The 26,799-nt window shown below is 41.7% G+C and overlaps 1 protein-coding gene across 4 annotated transcripts in view; it reads left to right on the top strand.

The window, feature by feature from the left end:
• ARMC3 (armadillo repeat containing 3) overlaps positions 1–26,799 on the top strand; it is a 117,023-nt gene that overhangs the window by 70,896 nt on the left and 19,328 nt on the right. For 2 of the 4 annotated variants that reach the window (XM_011991323.1, XM_011991320.1), the window contains 6 exons: positions 5,117–5,366; positions 9,516–9,652; positions 10,997–11,165; positions 14,044–14,141; positions 15,758–15,856; positions 16,297–16,413. In XM_011991323.1, the coding sequence (XP_011846713.1) occupies positions 5,117–5,366; positions 9,516–9,652; positions 10,997–11,165; positions 14,044–14,141; positions 15,758–15,856; positions 16,297–16,413 (870 nt within the window). Of the gene's footprint in view, positions 1–5,116; positions 5,367–9,515; positions 9,653–10,996; positions 11,166–14,043; positions 14,142–15,757; positions 15,857–16,296; positions 16,414–21,570; positions 21,954–26,799 lie in introns of those variants that run through there. The other 2 variants (XM_011991322.1, XM_011991321.1) reach the window with 2 other exon arrangements.

Here is a 26,799-nt window from a genome sequence, read left to right as displayed (position 1 = left end):
TCACTGTTAACAAACAAGGTTCTTATTGCCAATATCACCATCTGTTCCATCAGGTTCCACATATTACCCTGTATGTGGGCTCTGTTAAACAGATTTCTGTTCTGCCCAAGGTCACCCTTGATTCATGTTACCAGACTTTGCAGATGGGTTGAATGTGAACCTCAAATTGCAGCAAGGATTCAACTCTGAAAGGTACCAAATGGTGTCATCTGGTGCACACTCAAATAAACAGAGTCAACAATGTCTGCAAAGACAAAATAGAGACATCCCTTGATAAAAGAGATGAATATATTCCCAAGAAGTCTAAAGTGCAAATTTTTATTTCTTGAATACCATCTAAAACTTACCTCACTGTATAACTGGAGAAGCATGAGGGCAGGGAGGAAATGGACCAATTTCAAGAGCAGCTGTAAGTGATAAAACTGGAAATCCCAGTGTTGCTGGATCCTATCCCTTCTTGCAAACTTAAAGCTGAGCTAAGCACTTTCCCCCTCCCTCCTCCTCAAAACCGGCAGTGGATTTCTGCTCACTCACCTTGAGTTGATTCGAGTCAATTAAAATATATTGATCTTCTCAGCACCGAAAATATAAATGAGACTCAAATATTACCTCTAAGAGGTATGTACCAGGTACAGACATAGCACAGAGGAGGGAGTGATTAACAAGGAGGGCCATGATGGTCACAGATGACTTTGAAGAGGAAGGGACAGGTAAGCAGAGAGTGAAGAATGAGCTAGTGTTCTCCAGCCACAAGTGCCAGAGGGATAGCGAAGGGTGTTTGGGACAAAGGGGCCACTAGTGCAAAGACACAGACATGAAGTCGCATAATAGTTTTAGTGAGCCATAGACGCTATTTGTGTTTGAATTTTCCCTCAGTGATGTTCTTAGTGTCCTTTCTGTAAGTGCTCTTTTATTGTGGGGCTTGGGCATTTGAATGAAAAATCTGCTGAATTCCATTCATGAGTGCTGCAAAATAACATTTTTAAATTGTTACTTTTTTCTGATGTAAACATTTATGCCAGAACATATTTTTAAACAAAAAGAAATGTGTATATTTAGCACACAAATGCTCTGAGCTCACGTTAAAAAGAAATCCAGTTTGGGGATCCAGAAGTGCCTCCTTGAGGAAAAGACATATATGCTGAGTTGTGAAAGAGGGCTGGGCATTGTCCTGGGGCAAGAGGATGTCAGGAAATGGGAACAGCCCTGGGGAGCCCTAATGTGGGAAAGAGCCTGGCCTATTGAAGGCTGCAAGAGAAGCCTAGAGCACAGAGCAACAGGAAGAGGCGGCCTGGGGGTGGGGAGGGCAGAGCGGGGAGCAGGGGTTGCATGGGGCTGGTGTGAGAAGTGGGGGCCGCTTGTGTAAGGCCTCAGAGGCCATGTCAGAAATTTGGGGGTAGGCCAGGCGTGGTGGCTCACTCCTGTAATTCCAGCACTTTGGGAGGCCAAGGTGGCAGGATTGCTTGAGGCCAGGAGTTCAGGACTAGCCTGGGCAACATAGCAAGACTCCATCTCTAGAAAAAGTAATTTTAAAATATAACAAAAAAGTTGGGAACTTTATCATAAGCAGTGGGAAACCATGAAAGTTTTAAGTAGGGGAGCAATATGGTTATAATTTTAAAGCATCACTTTAGCTGTAAGACGGAGGAAGGACTGGAGGGGCTGAGGAGAGACCTCTTAGGAGATTGTTTATATCAACCCACAGGAGAGGGTGCTGAATTGGATTCTGTGGAGGATGAGAGAAGGGAAAGATTTGAGAAACATAGAGGAGGAAAATAGTCAGGACTTGCTAATAGATTGACGTCACATGGCATGTCAAGCTTCACCTCTGTTTACATATATCAAATGATATAAACAGGTGTTTTTATACATTCCCATATTTGTTTTTTAGTTTGTTTTTTTCCCAATTTACATTTTAAACTCTTACTTGATTAAACTCCAACTGGATGGAGACTAATGATAGTAAATATCAGAAAATATTTTCAAATTATTGTGATGACATATGGCCCTATAATTCTGGATTTTAAAACAAAGCAGTTTGACTTCCATCCCATTCATTTGGATAATGCTATACTATTTGGGAAACCGAAATGTGTTTTAAAAATATGACAGGCTGCAGCTTGTGTACAGGGAAAAATACAACAGAATGTCTGAGGTTTGAAATAAACAGAATTAATTCAATTCTTTTTTGTTTTTTAAACAAACAATTTTGTTTAAAAAGAATTTTGTTCAATTCTTTTTTGTTTTTTAAAGTACAAATTCTGCACTCTACTTCTATATATAAAATTAGTTTTTTTAAGGTAAGAATAATAGTTTAATTTTCCACCATAATAAGTTAATCTCAGTTATTCTTTTTAGACTTAGTGCTGCATATAGCAAATTATGGGCAAATATGTACATATAATGCAGGTTGTGCCAGCTGTGCCTGCAAGATTCATCTTTCTGTGCTGGCATTTATGTTCAATTTAGTAAAAGCTATATTCCACTGTGTACTAGAATCTTTGGTTTTTTAAACAGCTAGGTTTTTATGCATTTCCCTTTACTATCTCCATGAAGAGCAAAGAAAAGAGCAGAAGGCAGAGATATAAATGAATCAAGTCAAAACATGCCTTTGTAGAGGAGGAAAAAAGAAACAAAATCAAAGCAGAAAGGCTGAGTGTTCAGATAAACCTGATGTAAATTCCTGTATCTCCATGATCTAATTTTTCTTAGTTTCTTAGTTTACAAGACAAGCGAAAAAGATGATGTATGACCCTGTGAACTCCCTTAGTTTTCCAGAAACTCCCTGGTACACACAAAAGACAAAGTCTTTGAGAATTTATTGTATGCATTTACTTAAAATACTTCTGCCTCTATCCTGGATGCCATTGAAGTACCCTGCAGTTGTATGCTTTTTCTTAATTCTCCAGGATGTTTTAAAAAGTGAACATTCTCAAGGAAAACCACCAAGTGACAAAGGAATCATGCATTTTGACCAAGGCATGTTTACAATGATTAAAAAATACAAGGTATTTGGTTTAAGGGGCTGATTGCATTAAATACCTGAAAAATAAGTTAAAGGAAAAAAATGATTTTTGAGGAGGTTAAGTATATATTATTAATTAGAAAATATGTATAATTTAACATTTTTGCTGGCAGTTGTAAAAAGTATTCAATATTTCCGTTGTAAAAATATGAGATGTTTCTGATAAACTAATATATTAGAACCTCCAACTTTTCCCTCTTTCATAAAACCTAGTGAACACCATGCCAATTAATAATAGGAGAGAAGATGAAAAGTGAAATTATCTTAAGAATGCTTATTTTATCCCCTAGGAAAGGAAATTAAATGCTGACCCCTGGGCTATTATAGTGAGTGATGCAGGGCCTTTGGATATTTTTGTAGAGGTAAATTTTGGTTACATGTCATCTAACCAAATTTTAATTTTAAGGGATGTCATCCTAGAGAAAGAATGGGAGATACCAAAGAAGGGTTAAATGTACAAGGACTGGAGAATGAGTAGAAATGAAGCGAGGCTCTGCTTTTGCCTTTGTGGGATGTGGTGTGTTTGATGGACTGGTTTATATAAGCCAGGTTGGGAGGTGGTCCTGCGAGGGTGACACCAACTGAACCCTTCATTCTCCAGAGCTGCTGTCCCTCTTCATTACGTTCCTGCCCAGTCACTGTGGTTCAGTTTCTTTCAGAGCTGGTGCCACAGCCACAGCCTCCTTACACCTACGGCTACCAGTCTTTTTATGGAGATTTCATTTACCTCCTCTCTGATGGACGATTGTCATAACTTCTTTTCTTGAGGTTGTGTGTCCTCCTTCACAATAAGCAAATTGAGGTGACAGTACCAAATTTAATTCATCACAATACAGGGTGATGGGCTGAATCATATAGCTTCAATTGTTTTTTTTTTTTTTAATTTTGGTTATTCTTATATAATCCTAAATGGAAAAAAGTGTCAAAAACGTAAAAGAGATATTCATATTATTGACATCTAAGTATTTTTACTATCTTGACTTCTATTACTATGATGATTTAAATGGATTTTGAAAACAGAATTTTGGGTCTCCCTTTAAAACCAGGATGGTCTCTTTACCTTATTGCTTGGACCATCTCCTATTTATAGCACTTCCAAACATTAAAGAACATAACTAAATTATCTCCCACTCATTAAAATGCTCTCATTTTTATTTTTACTACCTATGAGCTTTAAACTGATTTAAAAACCAAGACAGCTGGTGTCTGGAGCCCTTTGACCCTGGCTTGATCTTGGAAGCTAAGCAGGGTAGGGACTGGCTAGAACTTGGGTGGGAGACTGCCTGGGAAAACCGGGTGCTCAAAAACAAGGGTTATTCTGTGCTCTTAAAAGGAGATTCAGGTTACCTAATTGTGAAAAAATGTTAGTATATTAATAGTAACTGTAGTCTTTTTATACTAGAGACAGGAAATTTAATAACTGAAGATGCCTACATTACTAAAATTATCTATTTATATCCATATCATGACTTCGATCTTTAACATTTAATTTGTAAAAGCAGTATTCTCATGCAGAATGATGTGCTGGTTCTGTGAACCTTTGCCTAGAGTTAACAACCTGATTGGAAGAAGAGGAAGACAGGCCAATGAATTTTAACTTAAATCAGGAGTTCCCAGGCTCACTCATTCCTACTTTGTAAGGCTTTTGTTTTCTTAATTGGTAGGAATATGTTATCTTCAAGAAAACTTTCTAAGAATTTTATGGCTCATGTGTGGAATTATATAAGAGTTTCTTTAAATAGAATTTCCTGGTCTTATAAGTAAATAAAAATAATAATAATGGTTCTACCATTTTTTTAAGAAGTAGTAGTCATCTATTTCTGAGGTTTCTAAAAAGTAGTAATGATATATTTTTCTATAACCAAAAGCTGTACAAGTAGAAAAAGAATTATTTAAATTCATTCATAGCTCAAAATTTTCTAGACCCCATTTAAATCACTAGCGCTCGATTCTGGGTTCACTGCATGGCAAATTAATTTATTTCTAAAATTGCATTTCTGTACTCATTTGTTTTAGCAGCTCAGTTGCATGCTCCAAAGATAATTTTTTGAATTCAGATGAATCACATTCATTTCTCCTTCATTTACTCAGCGCTGCTGCTGAAGCTGATGGTATTGATCCATTAATAAACGTCCTGTCTAGTAAACGAGATGGAGCCATTGCCAACGCTGCTACGGTATTAACGAACATGGCCATGCAGGAGCCCCTGCGCCTGAACATACGGAATCACGACATCATGCATGCCATCATCAGCCCACTGCGTTCTGCAAACACAGTCGTGCAGGGCAAAGCTGCTCTCGCTGTCGCCGCAACTGCGTGTGACGTCGAGGCCCGGACAGAGGTGAGGATTTTAATAACATGTGTTCTCGCATTTTTCTGGTTAGTACCTATTGGTGGACTCATCTGAAACATTTTTAAGTGATTGGACCTACCTATCATTTAAGTCCTTCAACACTGGTAAAACAGTGGAAAACAAATTGGCATTGTCTTGTCTTGTTTGGTGTATTAGCAAAGAAGGTGGCCATGCCCGATTCCTCAAAGATCTAGAACTAGATGTACCATATGACCCAGCCATCCCATTACTGGGTATATACCCAAAGGATTATAAATCATGCTGCTATAAAGACACATGCACACGTATGTTTATTGCAGCACTATTCACAATAGCAAAGACTTGGAATCAACCCAAATGTCCATCAGTGACAGACTGGATTAAGAAAATGTGGCACATATACACCATGGAATACTATGCAGCCATAAAAAAGGATGAGTTTGTGTCCTTTGTAGGGACATGGATGCAGCTGGAAACCGTCATTCTTAGCAAACTATCACAAGAACAGAAAACCAAACACCGCATGTTCTCACTCATAGGTGGGAACTGAACAATGACATCACTTGGACTCGGGAAGGGGAACATCACACACCGGGGCCTATCATGGGGAGGGGGGAGGGGGGAGGGATTGCACTGGGAGTTATACCTGATGTAAATGATGAGTTGATGGGTGCTGATGAGTTGATGGGTGCAGCACACCAACATGGGACAAGTATACATATGTAACAAACCTGCACGTTATGCACATGTACCCTAGAACTTAAAGTATAATAATAATAATAATAAATAAAAAAATAAAAAATAAATAAAAAAATAAGAAAAAAAAAAAAAAAGAAGAAGGTGGCCATGCCTTGTAAACCCAGCAATTCTGTTTCTAAGTATAAACCTAAGAGAATCTGTTGTCTCTGTGTACCAGCAAGCATTGTTTATAATATCTAAACAACTGAAAACACACCGATTGTCCAGTTGTTAAGAAAATGGATAATGCATTGTGCTGTAGCCATAAAATAGAATCTCATGTCAGGGAAAATGAATGAGCTACAGCCCCACATGTCAACAGAGATGAGTTCACAAGCATTATGCCAAGCAAAAACAAATTGTAGAAAAATACATACTTATGATTCCATTTATGTAACGTTCAAAAGGATGCAAAGCTAAGCACTATGCTGTTTTGGCATGCATACATATAAGTTAAAACTATAAAGAAAATTGAGGGAATGCTGAATCCAAAATTCAAGAAAGTGGTTGCTTCTGTAGGGAGAAAGGGGGGCATGTAATCGGGTAGAACACCCAGGGGTTCAGTGTCATTGAAATGGTCATCTCTTAAGCTGGATAGTAGACAAACAGGTGTGCTTTTTACTAGGACTCTTTAAATTATACATGTGGGTTATATGTACTCTTGTGTTTCTCCTATATTTCTTATTTTTAAAACATACAACTGCATTTATCTGAAAATGTATTATATAAAAATGTCCTTAATTATGGTGATCCTATTAAATCTTCAGAAAAACTTTATTTAGGCCAAGTGAGGGGGCTCACGCTTGTTATCCCAGCACTTTTGGAGGCTAAGGAAGGTGGATTGCTTGAGGCCAGGAGTTCGAGGCCAGCCTTGGCAACATAGGGAGATCCACATCTCTACAAAAAGACTCTGCCTCCTAAAAGAATAAAAATACAACTGAACTTAAATCAACAAACATCTTTTTATTTTTCTCAATTTTCTCACATTTTCATGTCACCACGGCACTCATTTGAACAGCCTGGGACTTTGTTCTCTGTCCCATAAAAATAACAAAACTAACGTTTATTGGGCATCTGCTATGTGCCAGTGCTAAGCACTTTACATGTATTTAAGCCTCATTTGAGATAGGTATGTTTGTAATCCCCATATTACAGATAAGGGAAATGAGGCTTAAAGAAATATGCTCAAAGCAGAGTTGGTAAGAGGCGAGTCAGGGATATGAGAACACATCTGGGTCTAGAGCCCATGCTTCACACTATGCTGTCTGCTCAGACAACTGCCTAATCTTTTTCTTCTGTCTCTTTGATCTCTATTCCATCTCCCTTGTTTGTTCCCATTGACTCACTTCATTTGTGATCACCCACTCAGGTAGTGGTAGACACCAGATATGTATTTACCAACTACTGCGTACCAGGTGCTCTGCTGGGTATCAGGAGCACAGTGACAAACAAGGGTCCTGCTTATACCACCATGCAGCCTGCAGGGGCACCCACCTAGTTCCTGGAATATGCGGGAGACCCTTTACTTTTTTCCCTCCCCTCCTATTCCCCTTTCTGGCTCCAGGCTGATCTTTCTAACCTGTGACCCTGGTCACAGCATTGCACATCCTCAATGGGAACGTTAAGCTGCTCAGTGCCATCTGCAGGGCCCCTCGTGATGTGCACCTGCCTACCTAAAGGTGTAAGCTCCAACGCTGTCCAGGTGGAACTCTTCACTCCAGAAATGCCACACTGCTTGTAATTGTGTCAGAATGCTCTGCTCTCACATCTATACCTGCTTGATTTCTCTGCTTTCTCCCTTTTCCCCCACCTGATAAATTCCTATTTCTCCTTCAAAATCCAGCTCTACCCTCCTGTCCCCTAGGAGGCCTTTCTTCAGTTTTCAAACTAGGGTGCATCTTTCTCTATGCTCCCATTGCAACTTTTGTCTTCCTTTTTTGAATTTTATGGTTCTGTGTAAACGGCTACAAGCTCCTTGAGACTTTAGGGAAGGGAACTGAGAGTTTTCATCCCTGTGTTCATGTCATTAATATATACCTGGCACATAATATATGCTGAATGAACAGTTGTTAAATGAATGAGTGAACATATAAATGGAGGAATTAATGAATAAATTAAATATGTGCCTAAAAGACATGTGGTGTTAGATTACTATCTCATATTATACCTTATGCTTGCTAAGCATAAGGATGCTTCAAGTCAACTTTCTAAGCTGTCCAAGTAATGTGTGATAACACGTAAGCCCCACCAGGGCCCCTGTGTTTGCGATGAGAGTGACTGAAAGTGGAATAGATTCCACGGGGATCTTGCCTTAGGATACTACACATTCAAGCTGGTAGAATAAGAACATTCTTTTTATCCTCCAGGTGCATAAATAATGCATTACATTTTAGACATGAGACAAGAACTCTGCCCAATCTTTTTTTTTCCTGATTGGAATAATTTTATACATGAGTGATGTCTTTTAATTATGTAATTAATGGAATTCTATCCAATTCTTTTCTTTTTCTTCTCCTCTTCAGTCCTTTGAGAAATGAAGAGAAGACACTGTGTATGGATAGCAAAGATGGGTCTTTCCCTGGAGAATTGCTTGAGTGTTGCTTTGGCTGTGGTGCTGACTTAGTGGCCATGCACAGTGACATCGGGGGTCCTGGTTGGCATCGGTTCATCCAGCCTCAACCTTAGGGACTGTGTTAACTTCCTATTGCCACTGTAACAAATGACCACCACTTAGTGGCTTAAAGCCATGCAAATCGAATATCACATGGTTGGGGAGGTCAGAAGTCTGAAGCTGTGTCTGATGTCCTTGCCCTTTCAGCTTCCAGGGACTTCTCACGTTGCTTGGCTTGTGACCCTCCTTGGATCTTCGAAGTGCATCACTGCAACCTCTGCTTCCATCATGTCTTTTTTTCTGCTTCCAGCACCTTCTGTCCCCCTCTTGTAAAGATCCTTGTGATTACACTGAACCCTCCTGGCTAATCCAGTATAATCTCCCCATCTCAAGACCCTTAATCATCTCCGCAGAGTCCCTTCCAGGGATGAGGACATCTTTGGGGGCCCCTTATTCTGTCTGTCACAGAGCCAAATGAACAGTCAGTGTTCAGGAGCAGAGTGAATAAGCATTGGGCATCCCACGTGTGGGCAGTGAGAAGACAGACTCCTGCTGCAGTCCCCGTCCCACGTAAAATCAGGGTGACCTCCCTGGGATACTTTCCTGGGGCCCAAAAACCGGGCTCCTGCGTGTAAGGGTTTGCAATAGATTTTTCCCCACTGAATTTAATAAACCTACAGATAGACACATTCTAAAGCATTTTTACATAGTTAAAACTTTTTAGCAATCAAATAATGAGATTTTTTCAGAAACACAAATAGTTTACATTCTATACTCTCAATGGGTAACATTTTGGTTTCTGCCTTTAGTTAAGAAATTCTGGTGGGTTGGAGCCCCTGGTAGAGCTGCTACGCTCCAACAACGGTGAAGTGAGGAGGCACGCCAGTTGGGCAGTGATGGTCTGTGCTGGTGACGAGCCGACGGCCAGTGAATTATGCAGGCTCGGGTGAGTGGGTGCCATCTCAAGTTTCTGGCTCAGAGGAAGAGCAGAAGATGGAGAGGCACACTCTTCAGGCCCAAAGAATTCCAAGCCAAGTCTCCACTGCTCTCTCAGTCCACAGAAGCTCTGCATGTCCCCAGGGCATGCCTTGGCTTGGAAGACACGCCTTGGCCTGGAGGCAGAGGGGTCCCCATTCATCGCATCTGAACGCTCCCTCACTGCCCTTGAAAAAAACACCTCCAATATTTTTTTCTAACCCCTTTACCTTGATGAATGCTTCTCTATTACTTTCTTCTGCTACTGCCAAACAAATTCTATTTGTCTCCCAACTTTCAAGGCTAAAATTAAATGGGCAAGCTGTGTCTACCACCTCTATTTCTTTCCCACCCATCTCAAACCTTCACTAGAATTCCACATTTCACCACCCTCATCAATCAGTTCTGTTGACCAAAAGCAGATGAATTTATTGCCTTTAACACATCGGCGAATAGGGTTTTAAGTTTCGTTTCGTTTCTTTCTTTCTCTCTCTCTCTCTTTCTTTCGCCTGCCTGCCTGCCTGCCTTCCTTCCCTTCCTCTTTCTTTTTTTTTCTTTCTTTCTTTCTTTCTTTCTTTTTCTTTCTTTCTTTCTCTCTCTCTCTTTCTTTCTTCTTTCTTTCTTTCTTCTTTCTTTCTTTCTTCTTTCTTTCTTTCTTTTTTTCTTTCTTTTTTTTCCTTCTTTTTTTTTGGCAGAGTCTTGCTCTGTTGCCCAGGCTAAAGTGCAGTGGCGCAATCTCAGCTCACTTCAGCCTCTGCCTCCTGGGTTCACAATTCTGCTGTCTCAGCCTCCCGAGTAGCTGGGATTACTTTTTTGTATTTTTAATAGAGATGAGGTTTTGCCATGTTGGCCAGTCTGGTCTCAAACTCATGACCTCAAGTGATCAGCCCACCTCAGCCTCCCAAAGTGCTGGGATTACAGGCATGAGCCATCACATCCAGCCCCAAGTTTTAAGTTTCTATAGACAGGTTTCATTTATTAATTTCTAAACATTTGGATTCTTTGCATATATTGTCCAGTTAGATGAAAAAGTTGAGGTCCAATACTAATTTTGCTTTTAGATGAACAAAGAACTTTTTCCCCCAAAAGCGTCCTTTTCACCTGTTTGAACATGAGTTACTACTTGGCATATGTATCCTTAAGAAGGGCAGATTTGTCTTCATAATTCTGTCAGTATTACTTTATCTAAGAGGGTGGGGGAGGCTTTAAGCTCCATCTCCATTCTTCCTTCAGGGTCTGAAGTCAGTATATAAATGGAGACTCAGTATTCGATGGCTTGTATAAAGCAAGTAATGCTTTTTGCTTTTATTGACAGGGCTTTAGATATCCTTGAAGTAGTTAGCCTATCAGGAAGTCGGAGAAATAAATTCAGTGAGCTGGCTTATAATAAGTTGCTCAACAACAATCTTCCCCTGAAATACAGCCGGACTGGCTACTTGTCATCAAGTAACATAATTAACGATGGATTCTATGATTATGGTCAGGTAAGTGACAGCACTTATTTGCAGTTTAGTATGTACAATAATAATTTGTCTTTAATCCTGATGCCATTACATTGCAATTTCATAATCACCTAATGTAATTTATATATTTTTACAGGCAGAAACTTGAAAATCAGCACTTCATTCTTAACTTTAGTTATAAGATTTTGCATTTTTTCGTTCAGTTTTAACTAGAATCTGCTTACTTGTAATTAAAACAGCTTGCTAGTGGCAGTCTCAAGTTTCAGATAAGACACAAAAAAAGAGCTGGGTGGGCATGGTGATGCATACCTATAGCCCCAGCTATTCAGGGGGCTGAAGCAGGAGGATTACTTGAGACCAAGAGCCCAGGAGTTTGAGGCTACAGTGCACTATGGTTGTGCCTGTGAATACACATTGCACTCCAGCCCAGGCAGCATAGCAAGACCCTGTCAAAAAAAAAAGTATAAAAGAAGGAGCAGGTGACATGGCTCATGCCTGTAATCCCAGAACTTTGGGAGTCTGAGGTAGGAGAATCACTTGAGGCAGGAGTTCGAGATCAGCCTGGGGAACATAGTGAGACCCTGTCTCTATAAAAACTTTAAAACATTAGCTGGGTATGGTGGCATGTATCTGTAGTCTGATCTACTCAGGAGGAGTTAGGAGGATGACTTGAGCCCAGAGTTCCAGGATGCAGTGAGCTACGACCACACCACTGCCCTCCAACCTGTCTTTTTTTTAAAAAAAAAAAAGTAGCATTCAAAATTTGGGGTTTCTATTATTTCTATTACATGAATGTTGAGAGAAGTGAGAAGCTAGAAATTAAAATATTGAGGACCCTTTTTACATGATTGGTTTAGTCAGTATTTTCTACTTCTTCTGGAAACCAAAAGCAATGAGGAGAATGGGGAAAACGTTTAAAACCTACATATCCCATGTTAAGCAAAACTAGGAAGCAGATATGACCTGCAGACTTCAAAAAATGTTAAGGGTTGCCAAAACTCCCAAGATCAAGCAGAAGCTGTGCAGGAAGAAAAAGGAAAAGGAAAAAAATATATCACAGAGAGGAACAAGGGAGCTAAAGATGGCAGAGCTCAGACAGCAAGCACCACTAACACTGTATACTTCCTAAGGTCAGGGGAAAACTCAGAAGTGCAAAAGCTGTAAGTGTGGTTTGCCAGGCAGGTGCAAGAACTCAGGACACGGGGAGTGAGGCTGACAGCAGAAGCCTTCTTGGACCAATTTGGTTCCAAGAAGCAGAGGAGACAGGGCCATAAGTCACATCACTGAGTCCCGGTTGCAGGAAGCACTCTCTCTAGCGGAGAACTAGAGAAAATTTGAATAATTCAAAACAGCTTGCCTAAAACTTGACTCTTACTCTCCCTTCTGCCTCCCTCACCTCCTGCCTCCCTCACCTCCTGCCATCACCGCCATACCCTGTAACACACATAAACCACTAAGAAATCGCTCCCAGGAAGCCCGTCTCCTTCAGTGATAATAATTTTAAAAGAATGTTGCAGCATCAGAACAAAGCAGCTTTAAGAAAACCAAGGTGGGGCCGAACGCCGCGGCTCACACCTGTAATCCCAGCACTTTGGGAGGCAGAGTCGGGCGGATCATGAGGTCAGGAGATAGAGACCATCCTGGCTAACATGGTGAGACCCCGTCTCTACCAAAAATACAAAAATTCGCCGGCCATGGTGGCGCATGCCTGTAATCCCAACTATTTAAGAGACGGAGGCAGGAGAATCACTTGAACCCTGGAGGCAGAGGTTGCAGTGAGCTGAGATGGCACAATTGCACTCCAGCCTGGGTGACACAGTGAGACTCCATCTCAAAAAAAGGAAAAAAAAAAAAAAGAGAGAGAGAGAGAGAGAGAAATGAGAGGCGCCATAGAGGGAGAAGAGAGCAGGCAGAGGCAGGGTGAGGGGCTCTGAAATGCTGGGGATCCCTGAGGTGGTGGGCGGTTGCCATTTTAGAAGTTGTGGTCAGGTGGGTCTCACTGAGACGGTGATCATTTCCAAGCCAAAACTTGCAGGAGGTGAGGGCCTTAGTCCCGGGCAAATCTTGGGCTGTGGAAGTCCTGGGCAAATCTGGGGTTGTTTTCTAGGCAGAGGAAACAACCAGTGCAAGTGCCATGAGGTGAATATATGCTTGACATGTGCTAGACACAGCAGGAAGGCCGGTGCAGCTAGAGCTAGGCTAGCAAAGTGGGAGGAGAGCAGACCAGAGACCAGAGAGCAAACGAAGGCCAGGTCATGTGAGTCCTGGAGAACATTGGAAGGATGTGGCCTTTACACTGAATGGAACAGGATCCATGGCAGGTCCTGGGCAGAAGAATGACAGGATCGGTCTTATTTTAAAAGGCTCACTCTTGCCTTCTTTCCAAAGAACCATGAAACGTATCTTGGATGAGAAAGGGATTCAACTATAACTTAATTGGACAAAGATCTCAGAAGTCATCTAGTTTAGCCCTCTTCCTCCAGGCTGGTGAAACTGCCTGCACAGGGCTTTGTCTGGCCTACTTTTAGATACACTCAACACTTTTAGTCATCTGTTCCAGTATTCAGTTACTTTTGCAGGCAGTCAGTTCTCCCTTAGGTATATAGATGGATTTGTCAATCCAAATACTTCCAGGGGCCAAGATGATAATGATGGGATGAAACAGCTGAGTGTAAACCAATCGAGATGATAAGGAGCTGGATCTGTCCTGCCCAAAGGCAAGAACATCCACAAGCTTCAGGTTCCTATTTCTAATTTTATGTATGTATATTGTACATGTGTGTGTATGTGTGTGTGAAATGAGACAGTGCAAACAGCTGAGAACATATTCTGTCTGTATTCATTTTCAAAAATATGACCCATGCAGATACTACTTTTTGGTCCTTAAATTATCTTACAGATACATCCCGGCATCAAACTGTTGCCTTTGAAGGAGCTCTGCTTACAAGAACCAAGTGACCGACGGGCTGTACTCTTAATCAACAGTAAATCTGATGTGTGAGTCTTTGCAGGGAGAGGGGAAGCAGGGAAGCACACACTGCTTGTTGTTGTTGTTTCTCCATCAACATGTGAATATGCAAAGACTCCCAGACTCTTTTCTCCTGTATCTAGCACCTCCATGAAAATAAACACCGGCTCATAAACTCATAGCCTGACATGGAATAACCATGAAATAGCCACCACTGCAAATCAATGTGCTCTCTGCTCTCTCTTTGACTCCATACTGCCAGTCAGTTTCAAGTGTGTTCTGAAGTCAAGGCCTCTTACCGTGGAGTCATTGAAGAAAGTGTAAATAGCAGCAAACTAAGATGAATCCTGTTTACAGTTCTCCAGGACTATGTGCTGGAGTACAGTTACCACCCAACATTTTTCTTCTGAAATAAGAAGTAAATGGTAGAGATAAAAATTAAAGCTTCCATGGTCTTCTTTAAAATGATCGTGGCCGGGCATGGTGGCTCATGCCTATAATCCCAGCACTTTGGGAGGCGGAGGCAGGTAGATCACAAGTTCAGGAGATCAAGGCCAACATGGTGAAACCTTGTCTCTACTAAAAAATACAAAAATTAGTTGGGTGTGGTGGCACACAGCTGTAATCCCAGCTACTCGGGAGGCTGAGGCAGGAGAATCGCTTGAATCCAGGAGGCGGAGGTTGCAGTGAGCCGAGATTGCACTGCCACTGCTCTCTAGGCTGGCAGCAGAGCGAGACTCCGTCTCAAAAAAAAAAAAAAAAAAGAGAGATCATGTATATCTGTATATCCATATAGTATTTATTTGATACATTTTATACAAATAATTTCTGTTCTAGCTTACGAAAGGCTTTATAACAGTCTTTTTGCAGTGGCTCACGCCTATAATCCCAACACTTTGTGAGGTTGATACAGGCAGATCCTTTGAGCTCAGGAGTTTGAGACCAGCTTGGACAACACGACGAAACCCCAGCTATACAAAAAATACAAAAATTAGCCGGGTATGGTGGCACATGCCTGTAGTCCCAGCCACTTGGGGGACTGAGGTGGAAGGATCGCTTGAGCTCCGGAGGTCAAGGCTGCAGTGAGCCATAATCGCACCACTGCACTCCAGCCTGGGCAACAGAGTGAGATCCTGTCTCAAAGAACAAACAAAGAAAAAATAACTTATCCTTTATACTTCAAAAATAGTATGTCACTGTTAAAAGTCAGCTCCAGGCTGGGCTTGGTGGCTCACGCCTGTAATCCCAGCACTTTGGGAGGCCAAGGTGGGTGGATCATGAGGTCAGGAGATTGAGACCATCTTGGCTAACACGGTGAAACCCCATCTCTACTAAAAATACAAAAAATTAGCCGGGCGTGGTGACGGGCGCCTGTAGTCCCAGCTACTTGGGAGGCTGAGGCAGGAGAATGGCGTGAACCCGGGAGGCAGAGCTTGCAGTGAGCGAGATCGTGCCACTGCACTCCAGCCTGGGCGACAGAGTGAGACTCTGTCTCAGAAAAAAAAAAAAAAAGAAAGAAAGAAAGAAAAAAGTCAGCTCCAGTTACGACTTTTGGAAAAAAATCTGTTTTGTGGACTAAAACCATAATCTATTGACAAATAGATTATTTTAACCTATATATAATTTTAAATGTGTAAAATTTTAGTTCTCCACCTTCATCTATGGAAGATAAATCAGATGTTGGTTATGGACGAAGTATTTCTTCTTCATCTTCCTTAAGAAGATCAAGTAAAGAAAAGACCAAGTAAGAAAATGATGTTTTATCTATATGCAAATAACTTTCCCTTTAATTTGAGTGTGAAAAAATGTTTTAGATTTTAGATTTGGGCAACTTGGTTTTTATTCTTCTTATGGTAATACAGTTGCACAATTGCCTTTTACATTGCTATAGGAAAGATCTCTGGAATGGGAGCCAGGAAATCTGGTTTCACATTCGATTTCACCCTGTGGACCTGCAGTGATTTGGGCCACATGACTTAGTGTCTGTGTGGGTTTCCTTTCCTTAGCTGTGGATGAAATAACGCCGGGTCCCTGGCTTCATGATGGGGAAAAGAATCAAATTATATAATGAAATAAAAATTGTATAATGAAGTAAAAATGCCTTATAAGCTCTAAATGCAAATGCAATGTATTGTTATTTTCCATATGATTGAAATTGGTTGTGGTTTTTTTTCAAATGACAAGAAAAAATAGTTATCATTTTAGTGCTGGATTTGGATCTCCCATAGAAGACAAATCGGAGCCAGCTTCTGGACGAAATACTGTTGTCAGCAAAAGCGCCACCAAAGAAAAAGGATGGAGGTAAGAAAGTGTCCTGAGTTCCTCATTACCCAGCCAGACTGGTGGAAGGAAGGGGTGGCTCTTCAGTACGAAGCTTTCTTCTAACATCACTGTGTTGAACCAGGCAAGACTCATGAGATGCAATTTAAAAGGAACTTGATTTTTGTCTCTTACCATCTCTTTAAAACTTACCTGAAGAGAATTGTCTTCTGGCTCTGGCCAAAAACTCAGGTCACTTGGATCACTTGTAGGAACAACAGAGTCCTACAGTCGCTTTAACTAAAACATGACAACAGGGACAGCAGTCTTTAGACAGCCCTTTGACAGCCTAACCCTGGGTAACCAACTTGGTGTGAGGGTTTCTGCCTCCCACTGCTGCCTTTTGCAGGTGGGGAACCCCACACCCAGGTGTGTGGTCCTGCTCTCTCTCCTCCCGCCCCACTTTTGCTTCCACGGCCTTCCCCGCCTCCCTCACTGTCTCTGACCCTCCATGGGAAAAGGAACGAGGAGGAGGAGAGGCAAATAGGGCAACGCTCTTACTTGGTTGGGACAATTATAATGTCCTTTTAAGGTCTGTGCATTGTTTTTTTTTTTTTTTTTTTTCCTGAGGCGGAGTCTTCCTCTGTCGCCCAGGCTGGAGTGCAGTGGCACCATCTCCTATCTTGGCTCACTGCAACCTCTGCCTCCCGGGTTCAAGCAATTCTCCTGCCTCAGCCTCCTGAGTAGCTAGGATTACAAGTGTGAGCCACCATGCTTAGCTAATTTTTGTATTTTTACTAGAGACGGGGTTTCACCCTGTTGGCCAGGCTGGTCTCGAACTCCTGACCTCGTGATCTGTCTGCCTTGGCCTCCCAAAGTGCTGGGATTACAGGCATGAGTCACCCTGCTTGGCCCTACATGTTTACATATTTTTAAAACATACTTCTCCTGTGAGAACTTTCCTGGATTCTTTGAAAAACTGTATTGAGTTATGGTAGACTTAAGCCTGTAAGGGCCATGGTGGCATTGGAGACTGTGGAATGTGGATACCAGACCCCTGCTTTCCAAGGAGGCTGGGCCCCAGGTCTCCCAAGGCGTAGGCAGTGGTTTGCCCTCCTCCTTAGACTGCTTTATTTTCTGCTCTGACTTTCTTCTCTGTTGTTACAGTCTCTGCTGCTCAATATTCTCATCAGTGCTTCTCATCTGCTCCTGTGGTTCCAGTCCCATAGCTTCTGCTTGCTCTCTCCTCCCCTTCCCTGTCCTTCTCTTCCTTCCCTTCCCTTCTCCTCCCTTCCCTCCAGCTTCCCTCTCCTTCCCTTCCCTCTGCTTCTTTGTATCCCCTCCCTCCCCTCTCCCTTCCCTTCCCTGTTCTTCTCTTCTCTTCCCTTCCCTTCCCTCCCGTCCCTCGCTTCTCTCTTCTTTCCCTTCCCTTCCCTTCTCTCTTCTTTCTCCCCTTCCTTCCCATTCCCTGACCTACCTTCTTCTCTCTCCTTCCCTTTCCTATGCTCTCCTTCCTTTCCCTCCCCTCTCTGTCCTTTCTCTCCCCTTTCCTTCGCTTTCCCTTCCCTTTCCTTCCCTTCCCTCCCCTCTTTCTCTTCCCTCTCCTCTCCTCGCTTTTCCTTCCCACCCCTTCCCTTCCCTCCCCTCCCCACTCCTTTCTTTCCCTCCCCTCTCCTTCCCTTCCCTCCTCTCTCCCTTCCTTTCCCTGTTCTTCTCTTCTCTTCCCTTCCCTTCTCTTCCCTCCCCTCTTTCCCTTCCCTTCCCCCTTCTCTCTCCCCTTACTTCCCATTCCCTGACCTACCCTCTTCTCTCTCCTTTCCTTTCTTCTCCTCTCCTTCCTTTCCCTCCCCACTCCTTCCCTTCCCTCCCCTCTCTTTCCTTCCCTCCCCTCTCTTTCCTTCCCTCCCCTCTCTTTCCTTCCCTCCCCTCTCTTTCCTTCCCTCCCCTCTTTCCCTTCCCTCCCCTCTCTTTCCCTTCCCTCTCCTCTCCTTTCCTTTCCTCCCCTTCTCCTTCCCTTCCCTACCCCCTCCTTCCTTTCCCTCCCCCTTCTTCCCTTTCCTTCCCTTCCCTGTTATTCCCTTCCCTCTTCTCGCCTTCCCTTTTCTCCCCTCTCCTTCCCTTTCCTCCTCTCTCCTTCCCTTTCCTTTCCTTTCCATTCCTTGTCCTTCCCTTTTCTTTGTTTTGCTCCGCCCTACCCTTTGGCCTCTCTGAGCTTCTCCCCATTGGACTAAAAGCTCCTCAAGAACAAGGACATGTTCTTATTTGAATAATTTCTTTTCATCCCCTGTATTTAGTGCAGTGCCTGACTGGCACTCATAGGCATTCACATTTATTCAAAAGAACAAAAATCCAAACTTTGGCAGGAAAAGGTTATTTCTGACAAGTTCCACACTTGTAAACGATGCATCTGGAGCAAATAGGTTACCTTCTCTTTATCTCTGTTTCCTCATCCATAAAACTGAAATAAAAATAGAACTGTTTTCATAGTGCTGTTGTAAGCCTCAAGTAAGTCACTACGTGTGAAATGCTTAGCGCAGTGCCTGGCACGTGGTAAACAGTCAACAAATGTCAGCTCCTGTTGCTATTATTATTGTTGTACTAAGCAGTTGCAAGGAGCCAAAACCCACTCCAACTGTACAAGGATATAAAGGAATTCAGTGCAGGGATGCAGAGGGTCCTCAATGGGACAGGTGACAACTGCAGGGCCCGCCCATCTCTCTTCTTCTCTCTCTTTCTCCCTCCACCTGCATGGTAACTTACTTGCACTTGCTTCCTTTCTTGCTTTTTTTTTAACGGCCTCACCTCTAACTGTAGCTTGCTTGTGGCCTTGGTTTGCTAATCTGGCCCCAATTCCAAAACAGCCTTCCAGTTCAAAAGCCTGGCAGCAATCAAGTACAATCTCTCTCTGTCTCTTCGCGCATTTTCAGGAGACTCAATCTCATTTTCACAGGCCATCCGGAACGTTGGCTGCCTCTGAGACAAGTGTTCCCCTTTAGTCCACCCAGCTATGGCCCTGGGAAAGACTCAACCTTCTGCTGCCTTGCTAGGGACAGGCCACTTGACTGATGAGCAGCCACAGGACCCTGTTGTACATATAGTGCTTCAATCAAAGTGCACCTTTCCCTCTGGTCCTCACCCAGACGGGTGAGCACATCAGCTTTCATCTTTAGTTCTTGTGCTCTTCTTGGCTTTTTAAAATTGTCTTATTTTTCTTACAGCTCAATCTGGTTCTTAATCCTAAACCTTTTGGGCAATCCTTCTGGGTGGGAACTCACTTTGTGTACTTGCGAATATCAAGCTGCTAATCTTCACACAGCTACAGTTTGCTTTATTGTGATATTTGACACTGACATTTTCCATAACACTGTGAAGCACTCACATCTTGATCTCATTAGATCCATGTCACTTTGTTCTATGGATAAATCCCTTCATTTTTGGCCCTTGGTGTTATCTTTTCATCCTTTGCAATACTGTAAATATCAGTGTTCTCCAAAAGTAGTACTCCTATTCCTACTCTCCATAGTTTTAGCTCCCATTCCAAAGCTGAGACCCTTGTCTTGAGTCCAGACCTGTGTGTCCAGTTGCCTGGTGGAGTCCTCTGCCTTGTCACTCTGAAGGCACCTTAAGTTCAATATGTTCCAACCTGAACTCATTGTTCATCGCAGCTCCCAAGCTCCCTCTCCCTCTCTTCCCTATGCTTGCTCATGTTAACCATATTTCCATACAATCACCCATGCCTAGGAATCATCTTGAAGTCCTTCTCATTTATCCCCAATATGGAATACAAAGACAGTCCTATCCACTCTATGTCTTAACTCTCCTACATCTATTTCGTCCCTTCATTTTCACTTTTACTTCCCCGGTTCAGGCCTTTTTGTTGTATGTCAATCACAACAACCTCCTTATTGTACTGTAAATCCTCCCACTTTCACATAGCCCTACATAAACCCATCCTCCATGCATGCGCCCCCAGAGGTGCGAGCCCCCACCTTTTTTTTGAGACAGAGTCTCACTCTGTCACCAGGGTGAAGTACAGTGGTGTGATCCCGGCTCACTGCAACTTCTGCCTCCCGGGTTCACGCAATTCTCATGCCTCAGCCTCCTGAGTAGCTGGGATTACAGGTGCGTGCCATCCATCATGCCCAGCTCTTTATTTTTTTTAATTTTTATTAGAGACCATGTTGGCCATGCTGGTCTCAAACTCCTGGCCTCGTGTGATCCGCCCACCTTGGCCTCCCAAAATGCTGGCATTACAGGCGTGAACCACCATGGCCAGCCACTACACACCTTTTTAAATGAAAGTCAGATCATATGACTCTGCCTAAAACAAAGTTCCCTCTCATCGTATAGCTGAAGCCCAAACTCCAACCATGGCCTTCCCTGGAATAGCCTTTCTTGTTTTGTGGCAAGTTCCTCAAATTTGTGGATTCGTTTCCATTCTTTATTTTCTTTACAGCTTTGTTTTTGTGAAGACTTCTCTGATCACACTAGGGTAAATATTTACTTTGTGCCCATTTTTTGTGAATTTGGGTTTTTAATTATTTATTTAGCTATAGTTTTTTCTCACTTTATTGAGGCTTAATTGGCAAAAGAATTATTATGTACATTTAAACATGATGTTTTGATATCTGTGCACACTGTGAAATGTTTACCGCGATTAAGTTAATCAACACTTCCATCACCTCACAGAGTTCCCTTTTGTTTTTTGTAGTTTTGTGGTGAGAACATGGAAGATCTACTCTCTTAGTAAATTTCACGTATACAATACAGTATTATTAGATATAATATAATGTCTCCATGCTCTACACTAGATCTCCAGAACGCAGCCATTAGTCATCCCGTGAAACTGAAACTCCTTTGTGAATGGATTCTATCTCATCCATAGCCTGCACTGATTTGTGCTGATTAATTCTCTTTCTTACTAAACAATGAGCTGTTTGAGATCCGGGACCATGCCTTTTTTTTTAATCTTTATATCCATAGAGCCTAGAATAGTATTAGGCTCATCAGGGGCAGTAAAAAATTATTTATCGATTAAATATTAAAAATTACTTTAATTATTGAATGCTGCTTGTTGAAAGGAACAGATGTTTGACTCCTTTACCATATGCCCAGGGAGAACAAATATAAACAAATGAGAATAATTATTCCTTCTTTGTACTGTCTTCACTCTCCCTCTTTCTCCACACATTCTGGCAGCTCACTCCCCACTTCAAGATAAACCCTGATACCCTCCTAGGATTTAAGAAGATTGTTGGCATGAGGGTTAACTCAGACTTTGGATTCAGACACAACTGCCTTGGTCTTCTGAACTGTAAATGAAAATGATGATCTCTGCCTCAAAGAGCTGCTGTAAGAGGCGCTATGGTGTCAGGAAAGTGCCTGACCATCACCTAGCACACTTAGGAGTTCAATGTGTGTCCCTTCTCTCTTCCCTTCTTAGCCTTTGGTCCACTGAGGGGTAGATTAGCCATAGCCCTGTTGTCCTGTTGTCTATCTTTTGGTCAACCCTTCTTGTCTTGTGACTATTAAAACGTTGGACTCCTAGAAATAGAATAAAATATTTTAACTGCATTCATCTGGTAAGCCATTGAAAATATTTTATGTTAAAAAGAGTGAGACAATAGCAAAGACGTGGGATCAGCCTAAATGCCCATCAATGATAGACTGGATAAATAAAATGTGGTACATATACACTATGGAATATTGTGCAACCACAAAAAAGAATGAAATCATGTTCTTTACAGGGACATGGATGGAGCTGGAGGCCATTATCCTTAGCAAACTGATACAGGAACAGAAAACCAGATACTGTGTGTTCTCACTTATAAGTGAGAGCTAACTGACGAGAGCACATGGACCCATAGAGGGGAACAACAACACACACTGGGGCCTACTGGAGGGTGGAGGGTGGGAAGAGGGAGAGGATTAGGAAAAATAATGAATGGCTACTAGGCCCAATACCTGAGGGGTGAGATAATCTGTACAAAAAAAACAAACAAACAAACACAAAAAACCATGACACAAATTTGCCTATGTAACAAACCTGCACATATACCCCTGAACTTAAAATAAAAGTTAAAAAAAAATTTTAACAGAAGGTCATAAAGGAAAAAGATAAATACAAAGACTGAGAGATACTGACAAAGAATAATGAGACATCGAGAACCATGGAGTGGCTACATTTTTGAAAGGGAGAGGATAGAAGAGATGGGAAAGAAGTAAGATCAATTACATGTGAAGTGTTCAGAAAGTATGGATTTCTTTTTCCTGATGGATATCATTACCATGCGACATGTAAACTCAAATCTCTGCCTCCTGGGTGACCAGGCATCATATTACTTTTGGTTTCGAAGGCTTTAGTTATACTCCCCTTCGTGACAAAACACTCATAGGAGATGTGATTAATTCGTTTCCTGGTTATCCACTCTCCTCCTTCCTTAGTCTTCACTGAAACCAACATATCTAACATTTCTTCTAAAGCTTTTCCTTATAGAGGACACTTGAATGTAAACATTTAAAAATAGCATTCACTAGACCTGTTTGTGAAATGTATAAGTTCTATCTACACTATTCTTTCGTATTCAGACCAGTTTTCATGAACGTTCACTTGATTGAACATGAGTTTATTACACATATTTAAAAGTTATTTTTCTGTCTCCTTTTTCATATCTTCTTTCCACGCTGTTCATATCTAGAGCCTTTTAGATATTTACAGCAAATGCTTTAACACTTCTGTTACTCAGACAACCTTGATCTACAGGATAATGATTTCCTAAAACATTTTTGTTTTTAAAATAATTTCCCACTACCCTCTTTTTACTCATAACTTAACTGTTGTTGCTTGCTTCTTCCCCCAAATCTTGACTACTAAAGTCTTTCAGAAACAGATATTATCTCTTAGTCACATGTAAACACCTTCTCACCTTCTTTTCTACAATTCATTCATTCAACAAATACTTATTGAGCACCTTCTATGTGCCTGGAATTGTTCCAGTGCTGGAGATACAGCAGTAAACAAAAACCTTTGCCTTCATAGAACTTACATCCTAGTGAGAAGACAGACAATAAAGAAATACACACACTCACACAATCAGACACTACCCAGAACAAATCCTATCTCTACTTTGAATGATGCCTTGTTCCCATCCTTTCGGAATAGATTGGGTGGAATAGGACACCCGATCTGAATACATTTCTTTCAACATTGAACTCCTGGAGACTTTCATATCTTTATCACTCATTGGAATTTATTGAATGCTGCCTAGTATTGTGATTATTTTCCACATAACAAAATCTTCTTGCTTAAATTGAAACCCCAAGTGGGCTGGGTTCATGACCTGTATTTCTCCCACCAGCCTTGTCCTATAATTATGTATTTAAATAGTCAATGGTATCAAAAAGGAGCAAGGGATTAAACTTTGAAAATGTCGATACGTGATTTAGAGTCAGCCAAATATTCTATATGTTTACCTGCTCTCCTTTTCATCCACCTATGAATGTAGAAAAATAACCTTAGAGCTTTGGATCCCACAGTAAATCCCTGTTTCCTGAGGTAGTTTTGCTAAAGTTTCTGCTGGAGAGGTAAAAGTTCTGCTGTCTTTAACCAAAAACGGATGCTCTGAGAGTTAATTTTACCGGAGTTAATTTTATAATTTCCAAGTGTTTATTTCCATATGCATGAAATGTATTTAAGTACTGAAGCCCTTCTTAATATAACCTGGCAGCCTTCCGGGGAAAGAAGTTCAAAAGAAATGCTTCTATTTATAGCAATAAGAAACTACAGTTCAGGAGTTCCAGGAAATTCTTTTTAATCATTCATAAGATTGCCTTTCCCGAAGGTGTATCCGATATTTTCTCCTTCATGCCAAATGATTCCTTGTTCTTACATCAGGCAGCACGCTCTCTGAGAAACACTCCTGCCTCTGTTTTGTAGGTAACTCTGAATAGTCACTCTATTCAGTGACTGAGTATTGGACTGACTATTGGAACTAAGCTCTCCAATCTTACAATGCTACCTTGCAATTTTAGAAAACAGGTGAACCTATCTGTGCTTCCAGCACTTCTAATTGACCTTCCTAGTATTGGTTTCCAATTTACTAAAATCTTAACTATGTATGTGATGATGTCCAATTTATTATTATTATTTTTTTACAAATAAGGGGGTTAAGATGATCTCTCTAGGAAATATTAACTTTTGCTTAGAGATTTTATCAGAATGTATGGTGGGTGCATTCAATGATATATGATTAACCTCTCTACTTGGCTGCAGCAAATACAATATTTAATTAGAAAGTATAAAACTTTTAGTACTTGTTATAACTAATACAGAGCTTTGTAATTCTCAAATAGCAGTTGACAGGATTATTTTTCTCTTCTTTTCTTCAAAATAAAAAGAAAATTCATCTGGACCTCAGTCAATTCTTCCCTCCCACCTTGTGCTTCAAGTAATACTTAAAGATAAATAATTCCCCCCCCCCCCCCAAATTTACTGCTAGTGTAACAGATGCTCAATACGCGTGAGTATATAACAAGTAATTGATCAGGCATGGTGGCTCATGCCTGTAATCCCAACACTTTGGGAGGCCGAGATGGGCGGATCACTTGAGGTCAGGAGTTCGAGATCAGCCTGGCCAACATGCTAAAACCCTGTCTCTACTAAAAATACTAAAATTAGCTGGTTGGGGTGGCGAATGCTGGTAATCCCAGCTACCTGGGAGACTGAAGCAGGAGAATCTCTTGAGGCTGGGAGACAGAGTTTGCAGTGAACCAAGATTGCACTACTGCATTTCAGCCTGAGCAACAGAGAGAGACTTCGTCTCAAAAAACAAAACAAAACAAAACAAAACGAAACAGGTGCTTCACCTGCTTAGTCTGGCCTAGCCCCATTTTCTTGATTTCTTGACCCTCTGACACAGATGTTGTTTTAAGTTCCTTGTTCTCAAGAAGCAACAAAATAAAAGCTGCAATCAAAGCTACTGTTTAATCTTAATATTGTCCAATCCTTTTATAATGAACAAGGTGTATAAGAAAATCTGCCCTCAGAAAACACGCCAATGTCACGAAGAACAGTGTGGTAGATATTTAGATAAGGCAACAATTCTTTTTAATAATAAACAGAAGCATTTATTTACATATCACTGGTTAATTGACAAAATTCTGCGGGAAAAATAGAAATGAGCTAGCAGCAGCGTTGACCGCGAGTCGGGAATTAGAAACAGCATTGTCCTCGTTGGAACTCCACCTACTCAAAGTCCCATCCAGGCCTGTTCTGGAGACTTCTCTCATCACGCAAAAGGGCTAAAGTCCTTGGGCAGGGAAGCAGGTCTGTGGTCCCGGCTGGGGTCCCAACTCACACTGGAGTCACCAAACTGTGGGAAGTCTTGGAAACTTATGCTCTCATTTCATTCCTTTTTAGACCCTCTGCCCAAGGTCATGTTTGGCCATAGATGGTGCCTCTTGATCTGTCTCTGTGTGACTGTGCGTCAGCCGAGAGCCTGTGTACTTTAAAACCAAAAAGGCATTTTTATGTCATCATTTATTAGACTTGCATCTTGGTAATTATTAAGGAAAAACAGCTAAAACCAAAAACTGGAAAAGGGTAGGCTGCGTCCTGGCACAGCTGCGAAGTGAGGAGGCTGTGACTCCCCTGATACCTGCATCTTCCCCTTCTAGATTTCCCTGAGTTCCTTGCAAAGCTGCTCTAGTGAGTGGCCGTGGACATCCTCCCCACTGCCTCCCAAAGGGCTGTCCAGCCTCACTGCCGGTTCTCCCAATGTGGGCTCTCAGTTAGCAGTGGAAAGTAGAGAAAGTAAGCCTTGCCGAGGCACAAATGATAGATAAGCCGTTATTTACCAGCCCAGAAGTATTTTAACAAAACGATGATTGCCTCCTTTGATACTGAAAATGTTCCAGTTTGTGTCAAGCTGTTTAGGGGTGTTTGGTGCAGAGTAAAAAGTGGGGTGCAGGTCATCAGGTCACACCAGCATCCCCTAGGGTGAGATGCAGAAAGTGAATAAAGACAGACATTCCATCTATAGTGTTAGAATATAATTTGTATAAAAGTAAAATCATAACTCTCATGTAAATATAAAATGAATACACAGCAAGGTTTATTTTAAAATTGATTTCTGTATACAATTCTATGAATTTTAACGAAAGTGGAGATTTTTATAACCATCATCACAACCAGGATACAAAACAGTTCCACCACCCCAGATAATCCTAACCCCTGGTATTCTCTATTTGTTCTCTGTTACTGTAGGTTTTCTGTTTTGCTTTGTTTTGTTTTTTTAGAGACAGGTTCTCACTTTGTAGAGTTCAGGCGGGAGTGCAGTGGTATGATCTTGGCTCACTGCAACCTCCACTCACTGCAGCTTCAACCTCCTGGACTCAAGGGATCCTCCTACCTCAGCCTCCCGAGTAGCT

Source organism: Mandrillus leucophaeus, unplaced genomic scaffold (assembly GCF_000951045.1).
Source record: "Mandrillus leucophaeus isolate KB7577 unplaced genomic scaffold, Mleu.le_1.0 Scaffold394, whole genome shotgun sequence".
Taxonomy (NCBI): Eukaryota; Metazoa; Chordata; class Mammalia; order Primates; family Cercopithecidae; genus Mandrillus; species Mandrillus leucophaeus.
The sequence above is the reverse complement of the archived record's forward strand: the minus strand, read 5'-3'. Positions and strand labels throughout refer to the sequence as shown.